Genomic DNA, 11,629 nt, shown 5'->3' with positions numbered 1-11,629 from the left:
CATGCCCAGTCAAAGCAGCCTATCAAATCGCATCCTCTTCGGTAAGAACCATCAAACAAGAAAAGAAAAAAACAAGCCCAAGATTCTCTTCTTTCCTCGTTTGACGCCCAAAGCTACCAACTTCAAGAATTCAGAGGGGGTTTGGCCAGAAAAAGTAAAAAACTTCTTTTGGTTATCAAACAGAACAGACCCTCGTGTTGGGCTAGCAGATGCTCTCCTCGCACTTCTTACTCTTTTTCTTGAGCAAATGTTTTTCGATTGAGTAAAGATATTGAGAGAGAGGGAATCAAGAACAGAACAGAGGGGGAGAAAGAAGAAAAGAACAGAGCTTTATTATTAAGAAATATGAAACTTTAAAATTGATTGGAGTCTGAGAAACCAAACGTTGAAATCTTGGTTCTGCAGTGGCGTGTGTGGGTCAGTATGTCTGCAGCATATATACCTTCTTTCTTTACTCCCTCTTTGCATTTACTTTATTTCAATCTTTGTGGGGTCGCTGTTTTTGAGGTTTCCCGAATTTCAATCTTCAGTTGGGATTTTTTGCTACTCATTCCTCTCCTCTTCCATACTACAGAGGTGTAGTTTTTGTAATAATTCAACTTTTAAGTGTTTATCTGTTTTGGTTGGAAACAAATTGAAATAATATTTTTGTTTAAATTATATGCTTTTAAATCATTTAAATTAAATTTATATAAGCTAAAAGTTATAAATTTTATACATCAAATTTTACAATTTATTAATAAAAGGAATAATTGCATTTATCCCCTCTACTTATGTTCTGCCTACAAGAACCACCCTACCTTTTGAATAACTACAGAAATAACCACGACAGTGAAAAAATAGAGATAATTTGTATAATATATAATAGTTTTGGGGTGTATGTGTAATTTTTTGAAAAACAGAATAATTTGTAGATACAGACTATAAATCAGGACACGTAAATATAATTATCTTTTATCAATTATATATATATATAGATATTAAATTTCTTCTTCAACCATAAATTTTTCTCCTTTTTTTACATTTATTTTCACATACTTTTAATTTTCCCTGCAATCAAAGTTACAATTTTTTTATAATTTTTTCCTACCACAAAAGTAAAATATCAAATTTACAAATTTAAATAGGAGAGAGAAAAAATTAAACAATTCAAGGATTCAAAAATCAAAATAAAGAAAAAATACAAAAAAAAAGAAGAAATTTGGACTTAATTGAAAATGATAAATTTTGAAAAAGGACAATGAAGATAAGAATTGAAATTAATTTATAACACTTAGAGCCAAAATTTCTTTATGGGGTGACGCGCTTGGCCCACACGCGCTTGGCAGCCATAGCCAAAACTTTAGAGTTTAGACTTAAATATAACACAATTTCAATCTTCAAAGCTATTGTTGAGCTGTTGTTGTCAAAGTATAATAAATATTAATATCTCCACATCATTAATTAATTCAATCTCCCTCACCCTTCATTTTTTCCCCATCCCTCTTAATTACATCTTCTTTTTTTATATTTTCAAATGCATTAAACAATGATTATGAAATTGTCCATCAATTGAATTATTTGTCAAATTTTTAAGACCATCAATCTGAATAATTAATCTTTCTATTATAATTTTGTTGATCTCGACTGAGTTCCACTTAAACTGTTAATTGAATCGAGTTAAAATGCTTTAATTAGTCTTGTTTATAAGTGTGCGAGTTGTTAAAAGATCTTAAATTTAATTTAAATTTTTGAAATATAATTAACATTGATGATAATTGAAATATAATAAAAAAATTTAGCATCAAACAGAAGTTAAATAAAATAAATAATGTAATTTAAAAAGCAAGCATGCATGGGATAGTCGATGCTAGCAAATGTTCTCTAGTAGTTCCATAATTGGAAGGCCTACCAATAATTAAAGTCATCAAGATATTAGTCATAATGTCAACTTTAATTAATGAGTTAGAAATCTTTTCAATTAATTAATGGTTATTTAATTTATGGACCAAATTATTTTTTCTACTGATGCGTTATTTTTTTATATAGTTTTTGAAGTATAAAAAGTTTAAATTATTAGAATCTATAACTCTTGGAAAGAAATGAAAATGTGCATGGAAAATTTATTGACAGAAATATGATTTTTAGTTGTAATTCATTACTATGGTTAAAAAAAAGAATCGTGACAAATAGAAGCATTAGTCACGTCTCCGCAGTGGCCGTTAACCATTGAATCTTACATTAGCCATAGTTAAAATTATGATAAATGTTTTGGTTACATAGATAAAAATCATAATAAATATTGATCTACTGTGGTAAAATTTTAAGTTTTTGTAATAATTTGACCAATCTTGATTAAGGATGTATATAATGTTAATATATATTTATTTACAAGGACAAAAATGTAATTTATATATATAACCCGTACAATAAATACATACATCCTACCATACTATATAAATTCCAACACCACTATAAATACCAAAAAGATAATTTTTTAAGGAGAACTACTATTCGTTGATTTTGACCTCACAACTACCAAAAAACCCTCTCGTAAATCGTGTTTTCACTTGGTGTACAATTATATCGTAGGTAAAGTTCCCATTTCACCATTTCGTTAAAATCACAACCACATCAATTAATAATATTAATTTACCAGAACTTTTAAGTGGTGATCATCAATTGAGTAAAAAGAATATCAATTTTTGTGTTGTGATTTCTGCTATATGGAAAAGGGACAAAACTTAGTCCAAAAAAGGAATTTATTAATTGTACTTGTTACATAAATTCTCCGTATATATATACACACACTCCTATTAAAAAGGATTAAAATAAAAACTTGTTGCTCAAAATAAAATTAAAAGAAACAAGAAAATGACTATGAGCTCAATCATCTTTCTTGAAATTGAACCTCTTTTGGCAAGTGAAGCAGCACCTGATTTTGTGCTTGAATGTTTTAACTTATGATCTCCATCATCATCTGTGGAAATATGTTGAACTGATACTCCAGCCCCACCATTTGCTGTCTCACAATGTCCAATTCCAGCACAAGACAATGTGTCCAAATCATCTCCTAGTCCACTTTTTGCATCATAGCATAAACCTGAATTATTGTTAAGCCTCAATTTTCTTCCCATCCTCCAAACCCTTTCTCTCTTGAATGGAATTGGCCCTGTCAATCTGTTGTTCTCCAGCCTCAGCTCACTTAGACTGTCTAAGTTGGCGAAGCTCACGGGGATGGTGCCGTTGAATCGGTTGCCGTCTAGGTGGAGCATCCGCAACGTCGTTAGCCGGCCTAGCGATGCTGGTATTGGCCCTTCCAAGTTCATGTTCGATAGTCCGAGGATCATTAGGTTGTTCAGTCCGACGAAAGCCGTTTCTGGGATCGTTGTCGACATTGATGGGTTGCCGTTGAGGATGAGTGCTTGTAAGGATTCTAAGCCCGGGAGAGATTGTGGGAGTGGGCCGGTTAGAGTGTTGTAGCTTATGTCTAAGAGGATGAGGTCTTTTAGATTGCTTAGATTTGGGATTGGACCGGAGATACGGTTTCGGCTTAGGTCTATTTTTATGAGAGAATTGCTGGTGAAGAGAGTGGTTGGTAATGGACCGGTGAGATGGTTTTGGTTGAGGTTTAGGACACTTAGTGCAGGGAACGAGATATTGGGAATTGAACCGGACAATCTGTTGCAACTCAAGTCTAACGACCTTAGACCGGTGATCCTACCCAAAGAAACCGGAATCGAACCGTTGAGATTGTTTCTATGAAGGTCCAAGACAGTTAAACGTGTGAGATTGGCTAGTTCATATGGGATTGGGCCAATGTGCCCATTTTCCCTTAGTACTAAGGACTGCAGAGAGGATCCCAAATGACCCAAAAATGATGGGATTGGCTGAGGATTGCTAGTAAAACAACGATAAAAGAATAGAGTTCGTAGATGAGGGAGCTTGGTGATGGAAGGCGAGATAGAGGAGCGGGCGAGGTCACAAGTAGGGAAGGCGGTGTCGTCGGACAACGCCCCAAACGAGAGCGACACGACGTGAAAGACATTGTCTTTATCGGGCATGCACTCGATGCCATGCCACCGGCCACGACAAACGTCAGGGATATCGGTAGCCCAGTCATTTCCGGTAGCTCTCATGATATCATACACCGCTTCTTGCTCTCTAGCATCAGTCTGAGCTCCATTGTTGGAGGTGGGGAGGGCAGAGTGTGGGCCGTCGAGCAGGCCTGAATCAGACATGATGACAGTGAAGGACACTACGCCCAACCCAGCGTTGGCTGCTAGTACTAAAAGCAACAACGTAGTGAGAAGGGATTTCATAGTATTTGTTGGTAAATGGTAAGATGGAGAAGGATTGGTATATATAGGTAAGAAAAAGGAAATTGATGAGATGAAGTGTAGGGTTGGTGAGTGTGGGGTACATGAAATTGAAGTATGGTAATTATGGGTTCACGAGGATTGAGAGGAGTTGGAATAAATGTTGTGTTTTCAGCATTAATGTCTATCACGGAATTCATCCCTCTATCTCTATTGCTCCACACATGCACACTTGAATGGACCAGTGGCTCAACAAAACACCTTTCCTCACAATTTACCTCTCTACCTACACATCATATTCATAAACATTATTTTTCTATAACTATTTTTTTATATCATTAAAAACAATTACTTCTTATGATAATGCTTACTTGTTCTCTCTTGCATTTTTTACTGTGAAAATTACAATTTGAGATAAATTATTTTATTTTTGCTGCAACTAATTAGTTGAAATTTACCAAATCTACCAATTTACTTATTTTAAAAAATAACTTATTAAAGTATTTGAATAAAATAAAATTAAAAATATTGACAGTGATAATTTTTATATTTATATAGTCAAGTAAATTTGCAGGCCCAATTTATAGATATTGGAGACCAAGCCCACTTCATAAGCCTTTGACCCAATTCAAGGTACCCATAGCCCACATTTCTAGCCCAATCAATTATCATATTAGGCTCGGGCCAAGTTCTCTTTTGAGCCCAACAACTTACATTGATTTTTTTTTTTTAAACTTTTTGTTTTATTTATTTATTATTTTTATAACAATTATATAACTAGAACAGTATTTTAATATATTAAGCAACTAATCAATACATCAATTCAATGAATATATCAATATAAACTAAAGGTTTACAAAGGGCTCTCCTAATATTTGCCATAATTACAAATACCCTCTAGGCTTAACAATAATCTAATAAATACCCCCTAAGATGTGCAGTCACGAAGGGGTATTTGTTAAATGTCATTAATTTCAGGGGGTTATTTGCAACTTCAAATAATAATGAAGTATTTATAATCATAACAAATATCAGAGAAGCCAGTTGTAAATTTATCCTATAACTGAACACTATGAAATAAATTACAATAAACTCTGTTAAAGTTAATACTCACAAGTCTGGTGGACTTGAATTCATGATCTCAAACTTATTTATAGGATCTCAACCTGAACTTACATTGATCAATTGCCAATAAAACATAGTTTTAATTAGCAAAATTAAGGCCTTATGATCATGATATCATAGGTTCGAATTATACGAATATATGGATGTTGGTATACTATAATAAATTAGTGTTATGTACTTGATATTGATAATTAGTTTATTATTATAGATAATTAAAATTTAGAATGTTGCAATCGATTAAATAGGAAAAAAAAACACACACAACACAATATTGATAAATTGTAGTCAGAATTAAATAAAATATGATAAACATCACTTTTGATTCTTTAACTATGCCACTTATAATTCAAATTTGGTCCCTCATGTTTCATCTATCGACTAGAAAAAAAATGACTATTAACTATAATTTTAATAGCTATGGACTAAAAAACGTGGTAAATACTTTGTATTAACTATAATTAAATAAAATTGATGCAAAAGTATATATTTTCCACTACAAAAAAGTTATTTGTCATGACTAAAATATTTGCCATGGTTCTTAACCATGACAAATATTTTAGCCACCCTTGTAGATACCGCGGCCAACAACCATTGCATGACCCTGGTCAATGATTATTTGTTACAGCTATTTTGTTATTGACCATAATAATTAGCCATGATTAAATGTTATATTTATAGTGGTTATCTAACCGCTAAAAATAATGAATTTGTTGGGAAAAATAATATAAAACTATTTTTGCTGCTAAAAGGACTCGAAACCAATACCTTATAAAAGAATTCAATGCTTTTAGTAAATGAAATATTCCTCAACACAAATATTACTCACCAATAAAATATGGTTTGATTTTGATTTTTAATTATGATGGTATTGTGGTTAATATATATAAATATGAATGTGGAAGTGCAGGGAGTGTTGGATGAGAATTTGTTGCGGGAAGATGAATCCTCCCCCAACTTTGTTTCTCAAGCATTCAACCTCTATTTCCATCACTCCACCTCACAACATTGCTCTACCTAATATTATTCTCTCTCTCTCTCTCTCTCTCTCACACACACACACACACACACATTTTTCATTTTTGTGAACGCAGGAAAAGTTGGATTCCTTTCAAAGTTCCAAATAGTATAAAAGAAATGAAAAAAACGTTATTGAAAATCTACGATTAAAGTAGGATATACATAATCATGCATGCATATTACAAAACAAATGTGAATCCAAAGTGTGTGCCCCACAAAAAATAGCTTTTTGTGCATAATTATTATGTCATTAATTATTTATAATGACCATATTTAAAAATATTATAATGACAAGATGAAAAATTATCCATTTAATATACATAATTAGTGATCATTTTTATATCGTCACTTAATCTTTGGTCTCTATGATTTTTGACTAGATATGGATGACGAATTATCTAAATTTAAATACTATATATTGAGTATTGTTGAATTATATAAGAGGAAGTTAAATATTTCAAATTTATTTAAACAATAATATGCAAGGGAATAAACATAAATAAATTGCCATAAATTAAGACATGAATTATGTCATTAAAAGTTTATATTATCTTTTGACATATAAAACACGTTTTCGTTTCGACATAATAATTATATGTGGGTACGGTGGGGTGGTAATCGTTCTGCTTCACTGATTTTTGCGTGTCCAGAAAAGCTACGTTTTGACATTCTCTCTTCTTCTTCTTTTTTAATAATTAATACATGTATTTCAGTGTGAAAAGCATAAATACTCGAGGATATTATACAAGTGACGTCCCGCTTTTCGTATAATATTAGTAACAAAATATTAAATAATAATTTTAGAATTATTATAAAAATATATCTTAAATAACAATATTTTTTTTTATCTTGATATAATATAATTATCACTAACAAGAATTGATGTATTAAATTGTCACCATAAATAACTAATGACATATTTAGAATAAAAATTTAACGATAATGCAAATACAATGACAATTATGAGTGTCTATATTGTTACCATACATATTTCACTAATCGATTATAATAACAACTTGGTCCACATTTTTTTTTATCACAAATTATACCTAGTGACAAATATTTATTCAAATTTTATCACTATTAAAATTATAAAATTTATTTTAGTAACCAATAAAAAAAAGTCACTTAATACATATAATTAGTGAAAATTTTATTATCTCTTTTTTTTTTTTTTTATGATGAGTTGTATCAATTTTGAGTCTGACTTAATTAATGTAGCTTGAGCAAAGTGTTGTCTACTCTAACTTTGTATGAATTATGCAATTTTATTCTATTATGACAATCGGCTAAAAAGAAAAGGACTTGAGCATTATAAACCATTCAACTCTCCGTCTTGAATTAATGTAGGACGCATGCCTATATCATTAATATAATTGAGAAATACATATTATAAAAGCTAATAAAACTAAAAACAATTCTAAAACTCCTGTAAAACACACACACACAAAATGTGCATGTAGAAATCAATTATTTCAAAAAGTAAAAAACAAACAAAATGTGTTGAATTTGGACAGGGAAGAATAGATGCCCACATGTTGTAATTTTTATTTTTAAATAATATTAGAGAATTTAGATATTGGATTGATGTATGGAGGAAATCTTTGTTTTTGATGCTTTCAGGTGTTGGAATATTGTACCCTAATGCAATCATAATTATCTCAAGTACTATGAATTTGTAAGTGAAGAGGATGAAATCTAAATGTTAGGTTAGGAATAAGATCTAATTTTATTCACTTCCCTCTTCTCCATAATCATTATAAATTACAACAAATTACCTTCGCTTCCACTCCAAGCTGCAAGCTGCACATTTCTCACTCATTCTCCACTCAGATTTCAACATCAAGAAATCTCTCCGTCCACATTTATAATCTATTAATTTAGCTCAGGATGTCAAGGAGGAATAACAGAATCATGAAGACTGGCGCGATCGTGGAAGAGGGGTTTGTATACCAACAACAAACCCATCTCACTGTGTCGAAAACCTCCCTTTTCTTCGTCGGAGATGGCTTCACCGCTTACGATTCCAAGGGTTCACTCGTCTTCCGAGTCGACTCATACGGTCCATACGGCGGGGACACCGGCGAACTCGTTCTCATGGACGCTGTCGGCCGGTGCATCCTCACCGTCCGACGTAAGGTAATTTATGTACTCACTTGTATAAATATGAGACTACGATATAGTTTAGTAGTGTTTCGTATATTAGGTTTGAGAGGAATCACTGAATTCGATCGGTTGTTTAATGGGAGCAGAGACCGAGCCTGCACCAGCGGTGGGAAGGCTTCGCCGGCGAGAGAACAGCGCAGAAGCCTCTGTTCAGCGTGCGTAGATCCTCGATGATCGGACGGTCGAGCATGACGGTGGAGGTATACAGGAACGGAGGCGAGGAGTACCAGATCGAGGGCTCCTTCGGCTGCCGCAAATGCACCATTTACAATGCGGAGAGAGAAGCCGTGGCGGAGATCCGGCGTAAGGTGGACGCTTGCGCCAATGTCGTGCTCGGGAAAGACGTTTTCTTACTGACTCTGAAGCCGGGGTTTGATGGTGCTTTTGCAATGGGTTTGGTTTTGGTTCTTGATCAGATTCATGGGGCAAATCACGGGGATGATGATGAAAATGGCACCAGGGTGGCTGTAGGCCCCACCACTGAGGTGTTCTAATATTACCTCTATAGATTTTTTTTTTTCTAAAAAAAAGGTTTTTGTAATTATATGTTGTAAACTCTTACAATTGTTGTATTTATGTTATGTGGAGTTAAATATGTAAAATTTATAATAATAAATATGCATGTTTGGATAATATTATGTTATATAGGATTATTCTTAATTAATCAAGTCTCATTTTTAAGCTATATTTAATAATATCGTATTGACTATTGAATCTCAAATGTGAAATCACTGTTTTTTGGTAATCTTGATTCAATTATATATGCAGAATAGTTATTTATTAATGAATGATGCGTAATCTCCTTGTGTAATCAGGGGCGGGGCTGCCGTGTTTGTTGGGCAGAAAGAGGGTGGACGTGTGATAAAGTTGTGAATGGGAGCAGAGAAGCAAGCAAGGCATCCTCCACCTCCACTACTGGAATCTTCCTCGTACAAGTTGGCTTTCATAGTTCCTCATGCAATCACAAGTCTTTCTTAAATACTCAACAATCAGCCTTAATATGTATGGTTCGCAACACATTTACTCTCCACTCATCTCACAACCTATATATAAATGCAGTAGTTTGTCATTGTTCACTCAAATAGCTAGGAGGAGGTGTTTCTCTCCCCCACCAACACCCACAAGATTTTGCTATGTTGTCTCGAATACATTTCTTCTACTGCATAGAGTGACTCCAACTCCTCACATACGCCAACACCCTCCAATTTCTTCAAGTCTCCCATTATCTACTCGCTCTGTCTCTCCTCAAGTGACCTAATCCGTCTCCGCTCCACTCCATTAATTACACCATCTGCTCCAACAACAGTCGAGATTCTGGAGTATGTCCACTCGACCCTGATAATGCATTCAAACTCTGCTCAATTATTTGTTGGCACTCCTCAGTCATCGTCCAGAGTGATTCTAACTGTGGCTTGAATGTGGTGTGAAACTGAGCAGTCTACGCAATTGCCGAATTCAGAAAGGGCGCATGGTTGCAAAGAGCAAGCCACGTCTATGTGGTATACCGATGCCATATAAAATAAATGCATCAACTGTGGATTGTTACATGCTCAATCCAAGCGTTGACGGATTGTAACAGGGGAATCTGACTGTTGCACCATGTAAATTTAGTACCCGAGAACCCAAATCATACAACCATCTCGACTGTAAGGCTTGCTGAAAATTTTGAAGTCGCCAAATGTGTCGCAACTGCCTTCCATCCTTTCCTGAATGAACGAGAATTTTGTTGTAATCCTCTGTATACAACCATGAACACTGAGATTGATCGGAAAAGGCAGATAAAAGCTACCACAAAAGAGATGGTTTGCTAGCATCAACCTTCCCGTGAAAACTAGTAAATCGCCATGGATCCTCATTCTGCTCAAGTTGTATTGTACTATCAATGTGGTGATCCGAATAAGACTGCAAGTGAACTAGTTTAGACTTATTCCATAATGTCGTAATCTTCCATTTTTCCCATATGTATATACACAAAAACTATAAAGATCCAATGTTGTTTTATTTGCTTAAAACAGCAAATAATTACACTTGGTTTCAACCAAGAAAATCAAGGGGTAATATTCCCAAATTAGTTCTCCAAGATATACTGAACTATGCTAGGACCCTTATACCTTGGCAGTAGTTCCATGGCGTTCGTGGCAATTCTGGCAGGACTGGATTGCACTCTCTCTGGTTGAATTAGTAATGTGGACTAGGATAGTAGATTTGAGTTGTTTATGGAGGATTGAGGGAGGGCGCGGGTAGAGGTAGATGTTAGGTTGGTGTTACATTCGTTTTTGAGGAAGTGTGCATTTGGATGGAGTGTGAAATTTGTGTGGCTCTTTAAGGAGAATTTGGAGGTGTCAACGTAGCATGCATGGGTGAATAGGCTGGAAGAATTGGTTGAGCGGTGAAGGGAAGGGGATGGTGATCAGATTCTCTAGCTGATAGAGATAGGTGAAGACGATGACGCTATTCTTAGGTGAGGTTGAGTTAGTGGGAGTTTAGAGAAATTGAGAGTGCGATGAGGCAGGGAAGCGGCCAAAGAGGTTGGGTCGTGGTCGTGAGTGAGATGGTGACAGGCAAAGCAACAAATGGTCTGGCGGACTCACGGTTGGAGCTGGAGTTCCATAGGCTGTTGGAAGGTAAGAATACAAAGACATGGGCGGAGAGGGGGTTATTATCGGGAGGAAGTCCTCATACGAGAGAAAAATTCTCTCCCCGTATTTGTGTGTCTAAAAGTAGTATGAAGATCTTGATGTTACTGCTTTGGTGAATTTATTAAGTAAAATAATTAATTTAATTTTATCTGAAAAATATATATCAATATAATATTTCTCTACTCTCATTCACCTCTTCTGTTGACTCTCTCTCATTTGTTGTTTCTTTTCAATTGTATTTTTGCCTGTTTTCAGTTTCCTCCTTTTGCATATTATTATAAATTAATAAAAGATTGAAATAATTAAGAAAACACATAATCTCATTTAAAATGTATTATACTTCTACATCTTAAAATTTTAAGAAGGGCATAAAATTGGCCTAGA

The 11,629-nt window shown here is 34.2% G+C and overlaps 2 protein-coding genes across 2 annotated transcripts; one reads left to right on the top strand and one right to left on the bottom strand.

The window, feature by feature from the left end:
- Nucleotides 2,769-4,480, bottom strand: LOC105164464 (protein TOO MANY MOUTHS). Its single transcript, XM_011083117.2, has one exon. It carries the CDS (start codon nucleotides 4,299-4,301, stop codon nucleotides 2,826-2,828), a length of 1,476 nt encoding a protein of 491 aa, XP_011081419.2. The 5' UTR covers nucleotides 4,302-4,480; the 3' UTR covers nucleotides 2,769-2,825.
- On the top strand, nucleotides 7,965-10,657 carry LOC105164458 (protein LURP-one-related 5-like). Its single transcript, XM_011083110.2, has 3 exons — nucleotides 7,965-8,579; nucleotides 8,693-9,091; nucleotides 9,422-10,657. Exons 1-3 carry the CDS (start codon nucleotides 8,331-8,333, stop codon nucleotides 9,689-9,691), a joined length of 918 nt encoding a protein of 305 aa, XP_011081412.1. The 5' UTR covers nucleotides 7,965-8,330; the 3' UTR covers nucleotides 9,692-10,657.

Source organism: Sesamum indicum, linkage group LG1, assembly GCF_000512975.1.
Source record: "Sesamum indicum cultivar Zhongzhi No. 13 linkage group LG1, S_indicum_v1.0, whole genome shotgun sequence".
Taxonomy (NCBI): Eukaryota; Viridiplantae; Streptophyta; class Magnoliopsida; order Lamiales; family Pedaliaceae; genus Sesamum; species Sesamum indicum.
Note: the sequence above shows the minus strand (reverse complement) of the source record. Positions and strands in the feature narration are given on the sequence as shown.

Coding starts and splice junctions, on each gene's coding strand:
- LOC105164464 (XM_011083117.2), bottom strand. CDS start 4,301: ATGAAATCCCTTCTCACTACGTTGTTGCTTTTAGTACTAGCAGCCAAC.
- LOC105164458 (XM_011083110.2), top strand. CDS start 8,331: ATGTCAAGGAGGAATAACAGAATCATGAAGACTGGCGCGATCGTGGAA. Junction 8,580..8,692: donor TCCTCACCGTCCGACGTAAG/GTAATTTATGTA, acceptor TAATGGGAGCAG/AGACCGAGCCTGCACCAGCG. Junction 9,092..9,421: donor CTGTAGGCCCCACCACTGAG/GTGTTCTAATAT, acceptor TTGTGTAATCAG/GGGCGGGGCTGCCGTGTTTG.